Source organism: Melitaea cinxia, chromosome 11 (genome assembly GCF_905220565.1).
Source record: "Melitaea cinxia chromosome 11, ilMelCinx1.1, whole genome shotgun sequence".
Lineage (NCBI taxonomy): Eukaryota > Metazoa > Arthropoda > Insecta > Lepidoptera > Nymphalidae > Melitaea > Melitaea cinxia.
The window spans coordinates 14,379,575-14,402,962 of record NC_059404.1 but is presented as its reverse complement, the minus strand read 5'-3'; the positions used below and the strand labels follow the sequence as shown (position 1 = coordinate 14,402,962).

Genomic DNA, 23,388 nt, shown 5'->3' with positions numbered 1-23,388 from the left:
AGTGCATTTAAGAGGTTGCTGCCAAGAGACAAATGAATTATAAAGTATAGATAAAATTGAAAAATATTTGAATTTAAGTTATGTGCTAACCGCCTTCTCAATCAGAGGTCTACAAACTTTGTTTTAAATTCGATATGGTTAATATGTGATATTGTTATTTAATTTTAAAATATATTTTTGAAACTATGATTTTGTTAAAATTAAATGTAAACAAGAATATAATTTTTGATTACATTTGTTTTTCTTTGTTAAAACATATTTAGATATGGTAGTAGGTATACATTGTAAATATTTATACTTATTGTCAGTTGCTCTCGAATTTTAGTACATCACAAAAAAATTGCATCACTATAATAGGAAACAAAAGTAATCCTGAGACTCTAGACCATAAATCACAAGATTAAACTTAGTAATTTTTAATAGAGTATTTTATTTTACGAACTAAGTAGTCCTTACTTATAGACGTTTTAAATGAAAGTTTGAATATCTCTGATTTGTTTGAAATATGCTTAAATATGAAGGTTTCTATAGTATCTTTAACTGAAATATAATATGTAGCTATCATCCTCCTATAATACAGATTTGTAATATGTAATAATACCATGAAGTGATTGTATAAAAAGCAGTTGGATGTATTTTATAAGCAGATTGTGATAAAAATAAAAAATCAGACAAGTGATATTTAAATAAATATCGTTTTTTTAGAAGTTTTATTTATTTATTTTACCGCTCTTTAATTCTAACTAATCCTTACCTTGTGTTTAATTTAATTACTGCTTTAAACTAAGGTTAGTTTTCTTAACAGCACTGTATTGATGCGTTTTGATAATGATGATAATGCGTGTATGATGGGCGGCATCCAGTGCTAGTAACCATAATATATTTTGCTAAATGATTTAAAAGACAGTTAGCCATAATGTTGTAAATTAATATATTATAAAAGGCTGTAAGCCTTAAAGATTGGTAATGGAACCCATTTTTCTAATTTCACAAGATTTGAGAGTAATGCGCAAGGCTGGTGACTGATGACTGCAGATTCGACTATTGTACATATTTACCTGAATGTATATCCAATTAAACTTACAACAGCATCCAATTTTGTGTGACAGAGAAATATACGCACAAAAATTATATAAACAAATCCTTGCTGTTATTCCTCAGCTTCTGTAATCAGTTTTTAACCCACTTCCAAAAAAGGACGAGGTTCTCAATTCGACTATTATTTTTTTTTATGTATGTTACATCAGAACTTTTGACCGTGTGGACCGATTTCGACAATTTTTTTTTAATCGAAAGGTGGTGTTTGTCAATTGGTTCCATTTAAATTTATTTGAGATCTAACAACTACTTTTAGAGTTATATCTAATAATGCGTTTTTACTTGACGCTTTTTTCGTCGACCTACGTTATATTATACCGCATAACTTTCTACTGGATGTACCGATTTTGATATTCTTTTTTTGTTAGAAAGGAGATATCCCCAGTTTAGTACTATGATAAGGAAACCAGGATCTGATGATGGGATCCCAGAGAAATCGAGGGAAACTCTTGAAAATCCGCAATAACTTTTTACTGGGTGTACCGATTTTGATAATTTTTAATTTAATCGAAAGCTGGTGTTTATCATATGGTCACATATAAATTTTATCGAGATCTGATAACTACTTTTTGAGTAATCTTTGATAACACGTAGTTGCTTGACTATTTTTTCGTCGATCTACGTTGTATTACTCGTCGATGTAATTGAAGTCGGTTTATTTTCGTTTGCGAGCAAACACAATTATTCTTAAATATTTCTTATGTAGACGTTGATCAGGAACAGTGAAAGCAATTAAATAGTATCATAAAATTACGTAAGTTGTCTTTTTTTCTGTTTTTATTTCAACACAATAAATTCGTAAAGAAAACAATGAATGGATTTAATCACATTTTAATCGTAGTTTACATTTTATATGATTCACATAACATATCGCTTATAATTACTTTTCGCCTACAAACGTGAAAAATTAAATAATTTAGATAATTATAGTATTTATTATTAAAAGTATCACAAATATCAGATAGAATAACACTGCACTGAAAGCGCGAAGCATCTATCGTAGGGACCGCCGGTCGGTACCGTAAATATCATCTATGTTTTATTTTTTTTTTATTTTGGCGATTCTTAACACTAATTAAGTTGTCATAGTCGTTTCGAAGTAATACTAAGCATTTAGAAGGAAGGAAACGTACGACCGACTGCGTATAGTCCTTATTGGCATCTTAAATATAATGAGAATGGGGCGAAGCTTGGCAATCCCTCTACAATCGAAAGCCGCTTCCGATCATACTCATAGTCCTCGAATCACGGCGGTCGGTACTCGGCCGCACCGCCGGGCCCGCGTCGCCGTCCGACGAACTGCGACATCGAGAGCCGTTCGTTCCCACACGGGAACTCGTCACACGTGTCATCGGTCACATGCGATCCGCCGGCTTCAGTCATCCTCGCGACTGTACGAATCGTCGGGCGTCGGTTTCACTCGGGAAAGTCACTCGGGTCGTCGGTCGGGGACGCGATTCGTTACGAGACGTCCCGTTCGACCGCGGCCGACGTCTCGAGCTCGTGGTCGCGCGCGTGCGTCTCGCACGCGGTCGTGAGCTCCGCGGGCACGGGGCTCGCGCTCGCGGCGCAGCCGGCGGCCTCGGGGTCGGGCGGCGGCTGCGCGGAGCCGTACAGGAACAGGCTGCGCAGGCGCGCCGCGGAGCGCGAGGTGGACGGCAGGTCGTCGGGCCAGCTGGCGGCGCTGGCGCTGTCGCAGGCCACGTCGGCCGTGACCTCGAGGCGGTGCGCGGCGGGCGACGCGGCCTCGTGGCCGCCCAGCGAGCCCGCCAGCCCGGCCAGCGACGGCGCGCGCGCCTCCGCCTGCTGCGAGCCCGCGGACAGGGACGCGTCGCCTGCGACCACGACTGCGCTTATTAACGCTGAAGGTATCTTTTTTATGCAACTAGGTCGGGTAAACGAGCGTACGGTCCACTAGTTGGTAAGGAGTTACTTTGAAGTATGGCAAACGCATTATCGACCCTAAGTCACTCCAGAAGCTCTGGCCACCTTACTCACAGTAGTTGCTTGAGTATCTTGTAAATTTTGAGCAAGTTATTTCCTGCTATGTCCACCCACAATTTCTATTTTCTAACTGTGCACATACAAAATAATTAGATATTTTTTACAGAATTAAATTTTGCATACTAACCGATGCTGGGCTCGAGACGTCGCGAGGCGGCATCCAGGTCGAGAGCGTGGTCGAGTGGGTGGTCGAGCGGGTGGTCGAGGTGGTCGGGGTGGTCGTCGGGCGGCGAGGCGCAGCCGCCGGCGCGGCACAGCGACACCGGCACCACGCCGTACACGTAGAACAGCAGGATGGGCACGCCGATCCCCACCGCCAGCCCCGCTACTAGTGGCGACACGATCAACTGTAATGGAACGGTACGCGTTAGTCTATAACGTAATTGTAATTTTAGTATCAATTGATTTGCTTAACCTTTAATTAAATTAATAATAAGCTTTGACTTAATTTAAAACTATTAAATAATATCACAATAAATATTGTTTTTATATATCTACACCATAAAAAAAAATTGGATAGTGGGGCTATAGGAATGAGTGTTTTATAAGGTTACTAGCGACCCGCCCCGGCTTCGCACGGGTGCAATGCTGATACTAAAGATACTACATAATGTCTTTATTTATAGTGTGAAGCTAGCTTATAGCATGGTTATTATGAACATAATAACAACAACATTCAAATATGCGTCGTTAGGTTACGCGTTGTTACAAAATGCGTTGAAGAGAAAAAGGTTCACTGCGCTTTCCCCGTAGGTGATAGCGTGATAATATGTAGCCTATATGTTGACCCGACTTCTTAATAATATTCGTGCCAAATTTGAAGTAAATCCATGCGGTACTTTTTGAGTTTATCCCGGACATACAAACAGACAAACAGACAAAAATTCTAAAAACAATATTTTTGGCTTCGATATCGATTGTAGATCACACCCCAAGTATTATTTTAAAAAAATATTCAATGTACAGTTTTGACTTTCCTAGCATTTATATGTATAGATAGATTACAATCGCAAGACAATATTCTGTACAAGACATTGTTGTGGTTTGGACGCTATTGTTGTAGGCCACTGAAATAAACTATTTTTATATGTTTTTTAAGAAAGTATTTCCCAAGTACTTACAGCAGCGGCGACAGCGGCGGCTACCGCAGCCCTCCGCCTCGCAGGGCGCGCCCTACGGAGTCTCCGGTGAGCTCTTCGCCCCGCCCACAGTGGGAGCCCGACCAATAGGGCGGGTAGGGCCACCCCCGCCACTACTGCGATACCGAGCGGCGCCCCGGCCAGTGTGCCCAGCTGCCAAAGTAGCTTCTTTTTCCTCGACCAAGGTTTCTTGCCCCAGAAAGTGCAGCCACTTGGACTAGAAAAATTAAAAAAGTAGGTTTATTAATTTTTATTACCTACTAAAAACTCAAATTGCCGTACTGTAGTAATATTCTCTTGTGTTGATCCGTAATTGGTTTCGAAGCTGTTTATATGTGTATGTGTAAGTATGAAAAAATTTAGATGAACCAAGAGATAAAAAATAAAATAAATAAACAAAATAAAATAAATAAACATGATTACATTATACTATATCCAAATTGCCAAATTTTTTTGGGCATTTCAATTTTAATTTTTCAAGAACATTAAATTAACTAGATAAGTAGGTAGCCCGTAACTATGTTAGCTATAAAAATTATTTTTACCTCAGATAATGCAGATCTGAGACCTCCTTCATGCACAGCCAACAAAACTCAGCGCCACACACGCAGCACACCATGTGGTTGCACGAGCCGTCCTCGACCTTCACGATGAGTACTGAACATCTCGGACATGGTTTTACTTCGCCTGAAATGAGAAAATTTAAATAAATAATTTGTAATCTATTATTACATATTGAGTATTCCGTTGGCGTTTGTAGTGGCCCTGTTTTCTGCTCCGCGGGTTGTAGGATCGATTCCCGCCTAAGTACACATATATATATATATATATATATATATATATATGTTTGTTATGTTGTTTGCTATATATAAAAAATATCTGTAAGTGTCGGCTGTTACCTATAAAACAAGCATTAGGTTGCTTACCGTAGGAATAGACGACCGAATAAATATTTTTTTTTTTTTTTTTTTTTTTTTTTATGTCACAAGGTCGGCAAACAAGCGTACGGCTCACCTGATGGTAAGCGATTACCGTAGCTTATAGACGCCTGCAACACCAGAAGCATCGCAAGCGCGTTGCCGACCCAATCCCCAATCCCCCCAGGAGCTCTGGTCACCTTACTCACCAACAGGAACACAATACTGCTTGAAAACAGTATTACTTTGCTGTGATCTTCTGTAAGGTCGAGGTACTACCCCAGTCGGGCTGCTCCATATTTTGAGCAGGAAATTCCTGCTGTGCCCTACCTCAGTTAAAATATATAAATAAAAATCAATAGAAATGAAAACGGGTTGACAAATCAGCTAATTATTTTTGAAATTTTCTAATACTTTGTTATTACGGAATAAAAATTTAAGAAAGTTGCGCAGTAAATTCTAAAACTTCAGAAAATGTAATGATTATTTTAAATTAGCATGTTTTATTGTGTTCAAGACAGGACGCCTGTCGGGCTAGTTGGTATAAAATAAAATTATAAATGTCCCATTAAAAAGTATGAGCCAAATAGTATCATATCTACTTCCTTAAAAGTGGACAAATCCAATTGTCCTACTTTGGAGGATGTAAAAAATTTATTTAACTTCATTACTAGATATTCTCAATTTAAGATGTAATAGCGCAAAAACATCGCCGACAATTTGAAAGATGTGACTATTTTGGGCAAGAGACCTCTTTTTCAAAATGAACTCGGTCTGATTTTCTATTGCCAAATTAATTTAAAAAACCTATCTCCAGTTTTTATAATATTGATAAAAGCTACTTACAAATATTATAGCTTTGAACATATCAAAAATGTCAATCACTTTGGAAATCCCTGACGTATAGTATTAAATTCTCAAATTAATTTCTTCCTTACCATGCTCCATATCGTTGTGAGAGGGCTGAGGCGCCCGGGGCGGTGGTTGGCGACTTCGCCTCGCCGCGTCACAGGTCTGTGTGGGGTGCCACGCGGCTTTACAGTGATAGCAGAATGACGCGCCACAGCCTGGCGCCAGGCAGGTCAACTTCGGGCAGGACGCGCAACCGGTGGCCACGACTGCGAAACTGTTTAATATTTGGTCAGATTGGTGGTAAATTCGATTTGTTTTGGCCGGTTAGATATAATTTGCACTAAAAAGTGACTTTAACTTTCAACATTTCAGTTAAAAAAGGAATTTTATTGAAAATCAGGTTTTTTTTCAGCGTTCTTGTCTTATTGTTTTAAATTTCAGGACACAACTTTTTTTTACGAAGTTTGATGATACTTAAAAAAGTGGATGGGTCAATTATTTCGTAACGTGTTATTTCTGGATTGTTCTTAACATCTCTATTGATTTCATAAATGTTTAAGTGAATTTATTCGTCCCACTTTCACGGTCCGACGCTCTTACCAATCGTTCCGTAATCTGTTACGATGGATGACTTTGACGCGCGTAGAACGTAAATCTTTTATCTCAAATGAATATGTAGGACGATTTTCACGATCGAAATCACCGGACGACCTATTTGTTTACTATCGGTATTAGTACAAATGTAAGAAATGTATTAATAGAAAGAAATAGTTCAGATAAAACACAGGTCTTTGCTCCCGCTTGTACGATAAACGAGTGTTAAATATCCGTGAGCGCGCCGGATCAGTTGGCTTTAATTGTAAGAATTAATGGGCAAGTGTCTATTAGCTGGACATCGTAGGATTACATTAATTACATTAAAAGGTCGGGCCATTACGATAGTGACAAATTGTTTGATTATGATTTTATATATATATATAAAGATATATGGGAATAGGCTATAAAAGATCACGTTGCGACCGACCTAAAGAAACAATCATAGTAAATGCTAGTGGATCGATTATATAGATATAAAAATACAATATTAAAATAGTCATTTATTCAGAGTCTTGAGAGTCATTGAGTCTTCAGATTTTAGACTGTTCCTAAGAGTTGACCTACCAACAGACGCCCATATGGCCCGCTGGTATATGCTGAGCAATTCTTTACGGACGAGAAAAATATTTAATAAAATAAAAATCTGATAAGATATAGTGCTAGTGAATCACAGAAATCATTTTCATGACTGTTTTATTATTATTAATAAAAACATTCAAAGGTACACAGGCAAACACTACAGAAACAAAAAAAAAAAACATTCGATTTATAAACCTTTTTTGAAGTCGGTTAAAAAGTTGGAGATTCTCAGTTCGACTGTATTTTTTTGTGTTATTTTAAATAGGTCCAATGGATGAAACACTCGGTCTAGTAGAACAAAAATTAGGACATGCGTCACATAACTAGATAAAGTGGGTACTCCGAAATATTTTATAAAATACGTCTCATTGACGTCAAGGTTGAAAAGAATTTATATGCCTTTTTCATTGATTATATGAAAAGACTAATTACACCACAGCTATTAATCTCTAAATTCTAATATTAATATCTTTATTATCTTCTCCATTCTAAGTGACATTGTGATTGTGATTTGGCACTATTAGTTCTTAAATCAAATGCATAAATCTACCAAAAATTACGTGAAGGCTTCAAAAGCACTTTCGAATCGGCACATTTAAATGAATGACTTGTAAAAAGACCAAAATGATTATTGGGTTAGTTGCTTTACCTGCAGTCTGGAGCTGGACACCACCTCGTGTCAGGGTCGGCGGCGAGCGCTCGACGCACTGAGAACTCTTCATACTTGTCGTAAAGCGCAGGGTTGTCCACTATTCTCCGGACATCTGAAATTAACGGAGGGGTTAAAGGATATTGCTGCTTTTTAATTAGCTTACATGTACGCACGCACGCCGGTACGCACGCATGCCATGCGCGCGTGCACACAAGCGCGCAAACGCACATGCACATACATACCCACGCACGTACGTAAAGTACAGTTAGCCGAATATATTGCCAAGCGTAGTTATTTAGATTTTAAAATATCTACCTACCTACTACAAATTAAAATATAGGTATGGATTTTATTATTTAGTACTTACTAAAAACGGTAACAATGTTCTAAATATTATTTTAAAATAGGGCGAAAAGTATTTCTGAATATAAAACTGACCTAGAAAATCAGTTTATTCTGACGCTCGTTACTATTTTACTTTGTATATTTGAAAAAAAGCTTTGAATAAAAAAATGTTCAGTACGGTATACGATCACGTTAAAATCAAGAGCGGATCCGGCTTTGGCGCCAGAGGTGGGGGGGACATAGTCGTGGTCAAGTCACAAGAAGTTATAATTTAATTTTGATAATGATAGATACAGATAAAAGTAGGTATTGGTTTGGTTATTGATGTACGCAAGTACTGTACTTAAAAATATCTATATTGTGACAAAAAATATATAAAAATATTGTTTAACAATTTTAATTAGTGTTCCACCTAGTTTCTGGACCCAGCCCAGGGGGTCACGAAACCCTGGATCCGCCCTTGGTTAAAATAGCCTTTCGAAATACTTTATTAGGACTGGTAAGATAACATTAACACTTACTAATTTTATACGTTGGTATATTAATAATTTTTTGCTTTAGTTAAAAACATAACAAAAATATCGACAAAATATTATTTGAAGACAATGAAAGTGACAACGCATACCCTGTCCCTACGTTTCTATTCTATAAAGAGATATTTTATGTCTATTCTATTGATCTAAACGCTCGTGACACAATTACTTCCTACGATTTAAAAACTAGAAATTGAGCAGAACATTAACACCAATTAACTCAATTTAAGAAACGTATTTATACTAGTAACACGTTATAATTGCAAAACGTAGACATTACATAATATGTAATAAACAAACGCTAATAATAAATTATAATGACAAATTCAAAGCGCTGAAAGCATCAGAATTATTATATACTAGCTGTGCCAGCGACTTCGTCCGCGTTCGTTATTGTTCAGTTCACAGTTCAAAAAAAAAAATGCTAAAATAAAAGTAGCCTAAGCTACTCTTTATATTATATTGACGACGCGTTAGCGCAGCGGTAATAGCACTGGCTGTTACGCTGGCGTCCGCGGGTTCGATTCCCGCTCACGACAAACATTTGTATCGACCATATAGATGTTAGTCGTGGTCTGGGAGTTGTTTGTGTATTGTATGTGTTTCCGGATCCCTAACACACGAGAAAATCCTACTGGGGGATCCGTGGAGTGTGAAGCGTTTATTATTATTATTATTTATTACATCAGCTATATCTGCCAATGAAGGTCCCGTCAAAATCGGTCTAGCCGTTTCAGAGATTAGCCGGAACAAACAGACAGACAGACAAAAATTGTAAAAAATGTTATTTTGGTATATGTACCATGTGTATACATCCATAGCATTTAGTAAAAAGTGGTTATTTTAATATTACAAACAGACACTCCAATTTTATTTATTTGTATAGATATAGATTGTATAGATATAGGTTTCAATAGATGCGACTTTGTTCGAGTCCCGTGAAGTAAAAAGTGATATTTTCGTAATGCAAATATTTAACAGTATTTTTGTCGCAAATACAGATTTTACGTATTCCCATACAATTCTTAATATAACAACTTGTTTTATTTAATCAATATTCATAACTATCTCTTAAAATAAATCCTAACAAAGCATTTATTTGAATATTTAATGGTTTGTTATTTACCAAACTAACATTACTTATAGCTTTCATTAACACCTCGAGGGAAAGAGGTTGTGGAACTATAAATTCTGTTTTTCATCCTAAATTCCTTTCAAATACATTGTCTCGTATTGATTTATATTTAGTTCGAGACGATGTAGTAGCACGTTTGTTTCAAACGTGTCGCTTCTAATAGATAAAATGACATCACTTCGAAGTTTTATTGAGCATTCAATTTTAAAAGGTCTGTTGATATTTACGTCCCACGTACCGAACGACGGACGGATAGAATAAAGAGAAGATTTCTCGAAAAACCTCTTTTGATTTTTAAATGTTTAATAATTGTAATGTAACTGAATTTGTTTTGTATGATTTTATTAATTTGATATAATATGTATGTTAATTTTTAACACGCTCGGATTTTATTGTACCTTTATGATTAGTCATAATTTATTGTATGGGTGACATATGAATAGTAGGCGGTTGATTTTGTCTTAATATACATTTTAACTTATTTTTAATACAAGACAAATCTTTAATATTTTTTTACAAATAAAAATTAGCCCGCGGCTTTATTTCCGTGTCAGGGCTGGCATCTCACGTATGTGCGAATGACATGTGTAATACGTATAAGACATGTAGAAATTTAATTTCAATATACATATTTTATGATAAAAAATATTTTTGTTTTTATTAAGCAGCTCAGCAAACAGTATGACGATTATCCATTGCGATTTAAACATTGTTTTTTGATCGCATTTCTCAAGTCTGTATTTACTGACACGATACAAAATTTATTTAATGTTAATTAATGCTATTATTTTCTAATGCGGTCATGAAGTGTCATGAAAATTCTATTCGTTAATTTCGGTTATGCACATTTTTCTATTATATGTGCGAACGATTGGAAGTATAGATGTTTATCATTTAATCGCGTCAAAACGGCTAGGCTTGATAACGTTTAGGGTATGGTTGACAGGCACGGAGATACGTAATAATCAAGGAATAGTACAAGGCTAATTTTTATCACAGAAAAATAAGTTGTTCCGTTTAAGATTAAGAAGTTCCACGCAAACAAAAACACAGTCAAAAGCAACTATCTTATTATAGAGTTATTAAAAATGTCTTATCATCTATACGTTATATTATTTCATCTGTCTATCACAAAATATTAAAGCATCTTTATTATTAATCATTTAGCACCTGTATGGCCATGATATTTATTAATAGTACATAGTTTATATACTCACCTGCTAGCCCATTAGATTATTTTTATTCGTTACCACACAACGTCGATGTCTATAAATATATTTAAATAAGCATTTAATATAAAAATATATACGTAACTAAAACATTTAAAAAAATGTCTTGTCAATAGCTTAAGATGTCTTAAAATGATAGTGTTACAGTGCTGACTGATTTGAAACGTATCGAGACAGGTTTTTCTGTTTATTAGTGTTTTTTAATCGAATCAGTAACAAACTTGCTAGGACAAGTTGTTTAAGTTATAATACATTAATGGTTGCAGAATATTCGGTATAATCAATACACTAAAATTTAAATTAATTTTCAACTACGCACGAATTTTTAACGAGATATTAATATTTATTTAAAGAGAACATACTTATTTAAAGTCTGTATCAAATTAATTATTTTATATCACGAATCGTTTTTGTACTGTTTTATTAGACAATGGACTTGTTATGAATATTCATAGTAATAAAATCGTTCATAATCTGTTGCTTGCAAGACAAGACTATATTTTATTTGACTTTTTTGTTATAAGAATTACAAATGCACGATATTTACAAAAAGTATTAACAAGATATTTAAATACATCAATCTTCGCTGACTTTCGTGTACGTATTAAACATTTTTCATTCAGCACAAGAGTAACTGTGAGTTTCTTGTCGATTTTACTCAGAAGAATTACGAATAATAATAAATAAAAAAGAAATCTTGACCACACATTAATTAAACAAGTCATTTGTAGATTTGTTATATAGATACTCGTATATTTTGTTATCACGATGTTGATATCATAGTGAAATAATGATGGATAATACTTTACTTCTAATTAACAATATGTTTTTTTGAGAATTATATAATTATAAACGTATAAATATGTTTAACTTATCATACGGCCGGCCGTGCTTAAGATAGACATATAAAATTAATAAATAATAATAAAATAACAATAGATTATTTCAGATTAATCAGCCACAGAGTATTAGTGTATTAATAACAAAATTTACTAATAGATTATGTTAGTTTTGTTGCTATTAAATGTTTTTGGATAGAACAATCGGCGAGCCGTGATTATCATCAGAATGCTGTTGCTACTGGCCCTCATGCGCCACAACAGAGACGATGCATTTTTAACCCGTGCGTCCGCGAATATTTCTGAGGCGCTGAAGAAACGCGGCAGCCGCAACAGCATTTTGGAGGCATTGTTATACTACACGCGTAGTGCGCTGTAGCCTTGACGCGTGTAGCTCACCCACAGGTCATCCGAGTAAAACGAGTGAAAAAAAAGCCCGAAATAGGGTAATCTTGACATCCGCAGTATCACGAGCAAACCTGCGTGCGTGCTCAAAGTAATTGTCGGGAAACGACCTGGCAACCGCTTACCAGCCTTAAACAGGAGGATCTCATTTTTCGTGGCATTTTACACCACGCCATGGGCCCCCAAATACGACTCGCAAATCACTATCAATTTTCTTAATCCCCAGATCGACGGTCTCAACAGAACCATGTCGTCAGCGTAGCTCAAGTTATTGACACTTCGTCCATCAATGAACCATAACTAAAATATCATTTATAATTATAAACATCAAGGCCTTGACGCTTAGCGCTGAAAGCTGGGCCATTACCAACTGTACCAACATGCTAATCGTTAAATGATAACCAAAAATAAACTAATCTTAGTTCCGTTTACTTAAGATAAATACAAACTTAGCATAATTTTGATTAAATTTAAAATTATATTAGCTAACAGGTTTGTTCGGATACTACGTGGATTTAGAAATCCGCATTAAAACATACTACACACTCAACGGCCCCCAGTACGATTTAAAATTTAAACTCTTGTGTCTTTGACTTGGGAAACACACAATACACCCGGTACAAACACAAACGCATTTATAACCGGTTTAGGTATTTGTCGGTTACACGGATGTAGGTTTTTAAGCCGTGATACTTGAAATTATCACTTCGATTTTTTTTCATTGTAATATTTGTGTATATTCTAGGGCATTATGACCTTTATACCAAACGATAATAAAAATAATAGTTATATCATAAATAAAGTTAATTTATCTTCAAAAATGTTAATTGTAGTTTATTTTAAATCGATATAAAATAATTCTCCCACATAGAGAAAATACCCTTCTCCTACAACGAGAAAAGATCTAGTCCAGCAGTGGGATGTTAAAGGCTGAATCAATCAATCCAAAATATAAAATAATACTTAGTTCTACTATTACTATTAATAATAATAATTTGCACCATACTAAACTCTTTTATATTGGTCTCAAACTTGGCCGGATTTTAAAAGAAATTATATATTTACATAAGATCATAAGATTGACGACGTGTCAGCGCAGTAGTCAAAGCAACTAGTTCGCACGAGTCGCGTTCGATATTTTATTTATATGATAGGCCATATAGCCAAATAGTTTGTTACAGTATGGGCATTTGAGCTCGTGTGGCGTGTTTCCGGGCCCCGGGGTTACATCATATTAGGGGGGTCAATGAGTGTGACATTTGTTTACTTAACACCATATTGATGCCATGCTGTGAAGTAAAATTTAAGAATTACAATTTTATTGTATTAAAAGTGACTATCGAGAACAAACAATATTGCAATTTGGACTGGAAATATTTGAGATAAATACGTTGAAAACAGACTCATTAACTTTAAAATATTGGCAATAAATGCAGCTATACTGGGTTTTTCTTGTTACTACTTTGTACGTTTAGTTATTTTTTTTTTTTTTTAGTATAGACGGACACGTGGATTTACACGTTTACTTTTTCGCTCATATACTCGTCGTCAAGCTAATTAAGGTACACTTTATGAAAAAGAAAATTTCTAATGCACGACGTTTTTTTCTAAACACTCCTACTACACAATGTTTTTTAGGAATTATAGTAAGTGCCTCCTTCGTATCCTCCCCCATCTTACGTGACATGGACGAATTTATCTGTTTGTTATTGTATCGATATTTGTTATAGCGAGTCTCGTAAAAATGTTTTTAAAAAAAGCTACGTTAAGGACTGTCTAGAAAGCAAGTACTCTAGCGCAGTATATACCCAGAGCCCATATGCAAATTGGTTTGAGTTTCTATTCCATCCGTTTGAATGCGATAAAGAATGATAGTAAGGGTCACACTATAAAGTTATTTTATGCAGAAATCTGTTTATATTCTACAGCATATGTCAAACTGAATTTTTCATATAGCATTAAGGTGATTACAATGAACTGTTATAACTCATATTAGTACAAATATAAAGCATAAAAAGCGCTTGCAATTTTATACTCTTTACCACTGGCCTGTTTTTGCATTTCACATTTTAAATTTCTTTTATAACTACAGAAAGGTAGATCCGAGAGCTAAGACTTAAATTTGAGAAATTCAGTGTAAAACTGTAAGATTTAATTGAAAATATATATAGTAAGTTCTTTTTTTATAGCGAAAATCACTTTAAATAGAATATAGGTACGGAAATATGTTCTAGAATAGATAGAAATATGTGAAACTAAAGATAAGTTTTTACAATAATTAACTGCATTCACATAACTTTAGCTACGTACGAGTGCACTACCGCTAACTTTAAAGACACTTCATAGTGACGCCAGCGCCACAAGTGGCACGAAAAGAAATCATAAAGTAATTATCATTCCCCTTGTCTTAGCTTTTATATTTCACTTTAAGAACTCTATAGTGAGAGTCAAGAGTGTCGACGTTGTTTTGATAGTTATCTAGTCAACTATACTGTTGATCTCAATCGAGTATGAAAGAAAATGTAACTCCATTATTACAATTGATACATTTAAGTTTACAATGCTAATTTCTACATTTTGACACTTAGCAAGCGCGTGTTGAGATTAGTGATTTACTCAAAACTAAGTTTTGCGTTATTAATTAATAATACTATATAATATAAAACAACGTAAAAATTAAATAATATAACAATATACTCATTATATGCAAATCGGGACATTTACCACGCACTGAATTCACCCTAAATGTGACCTTGGCTTTTACAACAGTCCGACATTGAGAAACATTGGGGACTCAAAATTACCAACAAACGTGATAAATATACTATTTTACATAGAAATCATAGACTTACGGCCGTTTTCAATAATCTATCTACCTCTGGTTTGGTCTACTAGCGATAGATTTTGAACACAATTTGTATGGAGCTTAGGTCAAAATTATATCTCTAGTAAGCAAATTCAGAGATACATAGAATATTGAAACTAGTAGTTAGTTACTATGGAACTTTAAAAATAGTATTTTATTTTGTATTAAAATTAGTAGACATTCATAAGACAAACACGTATTGTATGATTAATTGGACGTTGAAAAATTTCCGATTGCAATCATTTCTGACACGTACTAATATTAAGGCATACAGATGAACAGGCAGGCTGCCAAGAGTCAATGTTAGTCTCGTCGTCAGTTCCGCACGTTATTAATTGAATTCTAATGTACATAGATAAATAGATACTGACGCTATGAATGCCAAGGTAACTAAAATAAGCGTAGGTAATCTAAGGATGTTATGCTACAAGATTTACCTATTTTTTTTTTTTTTTTGTTTTTTCTGTTCCTAATTATCTGTCCCTATGGTAGACAACTCGATGGCTTTGTTTTAGGTAACAGCCGATTGATATAAATATGTATGATTTCAATAGAAACACATAAATATTAGGCACACTCAGACTTGAGATGGGAATCGAATCTAATCGAATGGTGGACTTATGTATATTTTTAGCCGTCTTCCAGAAAAGGAAGAGGTTCTCGATTCGATTGTATTTTATTTATATATGATCGATTATATTTACTTTTGACTTACTCGACTATTTTTTCGTCGACCTAACGTTGTATTACACCGCACAAATTTTCACTCGGTATACCGATTTTGACGATTCTTGTTTTAATCGAGAGCTGATGCTTGTCTGAGTGAGATCCGATGACTACTTTTTGAGTAATCTTTGATAACGCGTATTTACTTGACTATTTTTTCGTCTACCTACGTTGTACTACGATACTACTTGTCGATGTAATTGAAATCGTTTTTTTTTTTCGTTTGAGAGCTAACACAATTATTCTTTTGGGTACCTGTATGTAATATACAGGACTGACCCAAACAAGAGACATTATTTTGAATCATATATACTACGCCGACGTGGTGCAACGGTCACAGCACTGGTTCAAAAATTAACAAACAAGGGCGCCCATTAATCATACTAGGCTTGAAAAGAGTTTGGAAAAAAAACACGAAATATCATATGGAGGGCGGAGGCTGTAATGAGATATCACGTTTATTTATTTTTCGTTGAACGGGCGATTGTAAAACCAAAACACAACCAACAAACACTTTGCGACCTTGATGTCTGTGTAGAAAATTGTAAAACGATACTTAATTTTCCAAAATTTAATCACATTATACCTGTATTTAAAGAAAATATTATAATATTTAAATTTAAATATTTTTTTACAAAAATGATTTTGGCTACGGAGGTAAAAATAGCTAAAAACATCACATGATAAATGGACGACCCCAAAGATGTAGCAGGTATCAAATAAACTTACCAGACGGATGCATATTCTCGTGGCAGACTGGGCAGTTAACTGGCACCCTCGCCTCGAAGATCTCGATGGCGAGGTACTGTCGGAGGCAGGACTCGCAGCAGCGGTGCGAGCACCACGCCAGTCGGACCATACTCGCTGCTGTGAATGTCGTCAGGCATAGCGGACAGTCGAGTACTTCACCCTGGAACAATTTATTATCTGTAGAATAATCACCATTGCCGTGCTGTGTGGTTACGGCAGTAAAGAATATAGCCAACCCCTCTCTTCCTGAGGGTGTCGTAAGAGGCTACTAAAGGATAAACTGTTCCACTACCACCTTGGAACTTAAAAAGCCGACCAATGGCGGGATAACCATCCAACTACTAGCTTTGAAATACACAGGCCAAACAAAGCCAGCCCTGCGGTCACCAACCCGCCAGCCCAGCGTGGTGACTATGGGCACAACACATGAGTTCACGCCATTTTCGGCGTGAATTTGTCGAGGCCTATGTCCAGCAGTGGACTGCGATAAGCTGAAGTGATGAAATTGTTATTGAGACTAAATTAAACAAAATATATTCAAGAGTTCTAGATAGATTATAAATGGCCTGCTAACCCGTTATCCATTAAACTGGAACGGCTCGAGAAATTTTCGACTGTTACGAATAGGTTCTGATTGCCAACTGGGCTAGGCCTCTTTCCCCATGTAGTAGAAGGATCAGAGCTTAATCCACCACGCTGCTCCAATGCGGCTTGGTGGATATATTCATTACTAGGAGTAACGATCGCTATCAGGTGTACATGATAACAACCGGGACCGACGGCTTAACGTGCTCTCCGAGGCACGGCGGGGAGACACACAAGGACTGCACAAACACCTAGACCACGGAAAACACCTTTATGGCCAATACAAATGTTTGTCATGTGCGGGGATCAAACCCGCAACCGCCAGCGCACCAGGCACAATCCATGGCTGTAACCGTTCCATATAATCCATTTATATCTTACCTATTTTATTACCTTTTTACACGATTAACGCGTGAATCGTACTGTTAATTCGAACTAGGGCTTTATACGTTTCAGCTTTACCATTTAATTCTACTTAAGTATAACAAGATTAGCATGTAAAAACATATCTATTGATGTAAATATAATAACAAAATATCAGGTGGCTTATCCGCGTAGTATCATAATTTTCATATCAAGCAAGTCGAGACTTGTGTTTGGCAGTTATTTTTGTCTTTATTTAAAATGTATTTAAGTCAAAGTTATTTAAGTAGGTGAGTAGCAATGTTAAAGTAAAATGTTCATGACAATGACAGTCATGCTGACATCGATCGATTTATTATTTTTGTGAAATTTGAATAAATAATCTTCAAAAATAAAAAAGTACCGTCTCGCTAAGTTAAAAAAACGAGAACAGATAGAAATGGACTTTTTCGGAACTTTTCTAATAATTTTTAGACGGTTCTTACGGAATGAATAATTAATAAAACTGCGCAGATAATTAGAACACTAAAGAAATACGTATCAGTTATTTAAACCGTTTGACAGTTAACAAGACGGAACAACGTATGTTAGGTTAGAAGCTATAATTAAAGCTTATTGACTTATTAAAAAACAATTAGGAAATGATAGGTGTGCGAACATCATTACATCGATATATTTACGCCATCAATTGGTCGTTAAAAAAACAGAAACTAGTATTATCAACACATAATCAGAACGAACACACGATAACAAACAATAAAAAAATTTACGATTACAATTACATTATGTTATGTTACACATTATTTCATAATTCGTTACGCCTATAGAATTTTCCTGAGACTTCCACGCCTATTACGATAATAAAAAGGAATGTGACTAATTGTTTATCGTTCGAAAAGAAGTTAATTAATTGTATTTTTATGATATTTATTATTTAATTTTATAATAATTATAGATTATCTTTGGAAGGTGACGATGTGAGGACAGTGTCTAAAAGATTAGTGACTTATCTTATTTATTGTAATTTGGAATTTGTTAAATCTAAATTGGTACGTACTGCATCGTTATTACGGAAATGAATATCATTTTCATCCAAATAAAACTGCAAAATACAAAAAAAAAAATACATAGTATAATGAATTTAGAAACTTTCAACTTTTATTTCGAAACTTATTTTTAATCGTTATTGCTTTCAAATTAAAATAGAACCCAAACGGAAATTTAAAAAAAAAGAGAATCATAAATGATGATAGTACATAACATTACAATTCCTAAATATACATAATAATATTACAATAGCCTCATCGGAAAAATAATAAATAAATAATAATAATAATAAGCAACACCGCAACACACGGGATATAAGTACACGGGTTAGCCTAAAATCACAATTTACAAGTTAATATGAATGATGCATCATTGCTGTGTGGTTACGACAGTAAAGAATATAGCCACCCCCTCGCTCTTCCCGTGGGTTTAGTAAGAGGCGACCAAAGGATAATAAAGTTCCACTACCACCTTGGAACTTATAAAGCCGACCGATGGCGGGGTTACCATCCATCTGCTTGCTTTCAAATACACAGGCCGAAGACGGGCAGCAGCGTCTTCGGTGCGATAAAACCAGCCCTGCGTTCACCAACTCCCCTGCCCAGCGCGGTGACTATGTGCAAAACACGCGAGTTCACGCCATTTTTGGAATATCCTTTTGCTATATTAATAATACCGATTCTTTTTTTAAATTATTCTAATATTATAAAGCTGAAGAGTTTTTTTTAATTCAATGCGTTAATTTTAAGAAATGTTGGTTAAAATCGAAATAAAAAAATATTTAATTTTGGATAGCTTATTTCAAGACTTAGACTTTATTAATACTATTATATTATATAGGTTTTATAGAATCATGGTACGATCGATAGAAATAGAGCACCAACGAAAAATATTGCAATAACGGCAAATATTTAACTGAAGCACGGCACAGCAGGAAATATCCTGCTCAAAATTTGGAGCAGCCCGTATGGGGAAGATCACAGCTAAATAGCACTGCTTTCAAGCTGTGTTGTGTTCCTGTAGTGAGTAAGGTGAACAGATCTCCTGCGGGTAGGGTCTATACATATGTTACGGTGATCGCTTACGATCATGTGGCCCGTGCGCGTGTTTGCCGTAGTAAATTACAGTTAATTTGCAAACATTTCCTTGTAACGGCAGACATCTATACGTCAAACTGATGACGGCTTTGTTGATTTATAATACGTTTGAATTGAATATAATTAATTATGAGTAATGTATTTATGTAGTTTGAGTATTTTGGTTCATCTCATTGTTATGACAAATGACTCGTATATTTTACTCGCTTTTATGAATACTACTTTGCTTCTACGAATTATGTTTCAATACATATTTAATATATGAATCAGTAGTAATTTTCATCAGAGGTAATTTTCAAAACCAGTCAAACCGTTTTACGATTCTACCAACGATAATATTTTAAAGAAAATCTCTTCGTAATAGCCTATTTTGTAACCGACTTCCAAAAAATGGAGGAGGTTCTCAATTCGACTGTATTTTTTTTTTATGTATGTTAGTTCAGAACTTTTGACTGGGTGGAGCGATTTCGACAAATTTTCTTTTAATCGAAAGGTAGTGTGTGTCATTTAGTCCCATTTAAATTTATTTGAGATCTAACAACTACTTTTCGAGTTATATCTAATATTGCGTTTTTACTTGACGCTTTTTTCGTCGATCTACGTTGTATTATACCGCATAACTTTCTACTGAATGTACCGATTTTGATAATTCTTTTTTTGTTGGAAAGGAGATATGCCAAGCTTAGTACCATGACAAGAAAACCAGGATCTGATGATGGGATCCCAGAGAAATCAAGGGAAACTCTCGAAAATCCCGATCCGATTTTGATAATTTTTAATTTAATCGAAAGCTGATGTTTATCATGTGGTCTCATACAAATTTTATCGAGATCTGATAACTACTTTTGGAGTAATCTTTGATAACGCGTAATTACTCGTCGATGTAATTGAAGTCGGTTTTTTTTTTCGTTTGTGAGCAATCACAATTATTTTTAAATAGGAACAAAGACTGAATTGAGTTTAAGGAATTTAGATTATATTAGATTTGATTAGAAAGGAAAGTAAACAAAAATTGGTGAAAATACTCAGGAGGAGCCTATTTTAACATTTTTTTTTAAATTTCCATTTTTAAAAATCACTCGATACATAGTATATAACCTTGTAAGTATAATAAATACAAAAATATTTTTTTAATAGACCTTATTGATTACTTACTATTATTGGCGAACTCATCCCTGCCATTTGGGCACTATTGAAAGCAATTAATTCAAATAATAAAGAATTAACGAGCTGGTGAGGTTAGCGAGTTCACACAGTAAGTAAATAACGTTTATTATTGATTTGAATTAAAACCATAGCTAATGAACCGAATATTTGTTGACATGTACATTTTAAATTTTTTAATGAGTACCTACCATTTTAATTTATGCTATTGGCTTTAAAATGTCACCTTCCGATCACCAGTTCAGTTGTTTAAAATTACATTTTGACCAAATATAAACCAACATATTGTCAATTTACAACCTCTCTTATTGAAAACTAGGTTTCAAACGATTATTATAAACAAAATCCATTCAGGATAGCCGTAGCCATCATACGACATTTAGGAGTTTCTAAGATAGATACTATAGATAGAATATACCTGCTATATTGTACACAACTTTAACGTTATTTAAGTGGCTTTTAGTATAATTGGGATTGAAAGATATTGAATTTTTATCGTTCAAGTAATTGACGTCAAGATTCCTTGTCATCCGAGATATTGATTCCGGGCTCGGATCCCTTGCACCATTATGGAAAAAATCGAACACTTATTATTATTTATATTTAAGTAAAAGTATTGATAGTGACCGTAAAAACTTTAAGTTATATATTAGAATTATTTTTTAATAAATATATAAACACTCATTTATCAACGATCCAGTCTTTAACATCCCACGACTGGGCATAGGTGTCCCTTGACCATGTGTCCTACTTCTCTCTCCTATCTCCTACAAGGAAAGCTCTTTAAGCTCCGATCCTTCTCCTTCTCTTACTCTTTTATTTTTATTCCTTAATCTATACCAAACCAAGTTTGTAGATTCGAGCGATTTTTAGGGTTGTAAAAAATGTTTCCCACATATATTTTACTAGACGATATTACCAGTCCATAGCAATCCAGGTCAGATAACAATAATTCCTTTCTACTGCATTCAAATGTAAAACAAAAGCGGTATAACCTTAAATACTTTTCTAAGAACTCATTGCATTGTTATTTTTTTTAACTTCATACGTGGAATTTGAAGCACTCGAATGACCTTTGGATACATGAATTATCTAAAAAATGCGATTGTACTTGAACTAAATTAGCTGAATTTTTTTCCCATTTTAATTAATATATGTAGGTAATTCAAACTCATTTGCATTTTTTTTCTGTACGTATTTAAAAAAAAAGCTTTCGCTAATATTAACTGAAACAATTTTTTTTACGAATGTAATCAGCATAAACCAAAATATTTTTAAAAACATGTTTATAACATTTGTTAAATGTTAACGACTCACATTATAATTAAAAACACATCTATAAAAACGATTAAAATAAATAAACACTGTAAATGTGTGTCAAGTTGTAAACTTGCCAGCTATTCTTACTTTATTGTATGTAGCAAATATAAAATTAATAGTAACATACTTACAAAATATTGCGAGCTCTTTATTGAATATTAATAATTATTTTAATGAATATTTGTAATCATAACAAAATATTTAAAATATAACTGTAACATAAATTTAATAACTAAAAGAGAAGGTAAGTTAAAAGTAATAACGACCTCTCGCAAGAAACCGGGTTAAGCTTTGATTTCATGAAAAAGCCCAGTTATCAGAACAGTTCAAAGCGTTAAGTTTACGTCTTATCCTCATTAAGTAAAAGTAACAGTCGTTAACGCTCCGCTGACTTCCGACCGGTAATGAGGAACGGGTAACTTCAAATTACTGATGACCTTTTAATACTTCTTAAGACCTCAAAAGACCTTTAAATACTTGAGGATTAAAAGCCTAAACTGATATCAGGCGATTTAAGCGTACGTGTGCTCTGCGCAAACTTACACACGCACATCAAAAATTGATTACTTTCATTATGTCCGGATTAAACATACACACCAGTAGGTATTTGTAACTATAACTTTATTTTTTGTTTACAATTTATTTCAATAAGTTTAGTTCCTCGATGACGCCTAGATGGCGTTGGTAGATTTATTTAATTTTCTGAATCACGCAAGCACTACATCAACATGTTAATATGTAATCGCTTTCAAGTAAACGATAAAGTTGTATTATAAGAAAAAAAGTGTTTTATTTCATCGTAATCAGCCTACCAGAGTGTTGTTCATGGTCCTTCGAGCCGGATAGGCAAGGCGTGTTTTTGTGTTATTGCTGCGTCAGTGGTACAGTAGTACCACTAGCTTCGTCACTACTGGCAGTGGATTGCTGTCCAGAACATCCCTACAGCGAGGTGCCACGTGCGGCGCCGAGGCAGTGGAGGAGCCGGGTGTCTACAACCCGGAGGAGAGACGGACGGGAAGCGGCAAGCAGCGGTGAGGTTGCGGAGTGCTAGAGGGCGCCACAGGTGCATTATAGCGAAGATAAGTGAGTGTGTGCGGTGATATATTGTGAGTACATTTTTAAATATTATAATAGAAGAAATTAACT

General features: G+C 34.9%; 1 protein-coding gene across 1 annotated transcript; it reads right to left on the bottom strand.

The window, feature by feature from the left end:
- Window positions 1–2,559: 2,559 nt before the first annotated feature.
- LOC123657638 (E3 ubiquitin-protein ligase RNF19B-like) lies at window positions 2,560–23,311 on the bottom strand. The gene is made up of 8 exons (XM_045593160.1): window positions 23,186–23,311; window positions 16,646–16,868; window positions 7,836–7,950; window positions 6,097–6,284; window positions 4,787–4,928; window positions 4,224–4,458; window positions 3,230–3,449; window positions 2,560–2,933 (listed from the first exon to the last, which is right to left on the bottom strand). Exons 1-8 carry the CDS (start codon window positions 23,309–23,311, stop codon window positions 2,560–2,562), a joined length of 1,623 nt encoding a protein of 540 aa, XP_045449116.1.
- Window positions 23,312–23,388: the final 77 nt, after the last annotated feature.

Coding starts and splice junctions, on each gene's coding strand:
- LOC123657638 (XM_045593160.1), bottom strand. CDS start 23,311: ATGCACCTGTGGCGCCCTCTAGCACTCCGCAACCTCACCGCTGCTTGC. Junction 4,929..6,096: donor TCACAACGATATGGAGCATG/GTAAGGAAGAAA, acceptor TTCTCATTTCAG/GCGAAGTAAAACCATGTCCG. Junction 4,459..4,786: donor TCAGATCTGCATTATCTGAG/GTAAAAATAATT, acceptor TAATTTTTCTAG/TCCAAGTGGCTGCACTTTCT.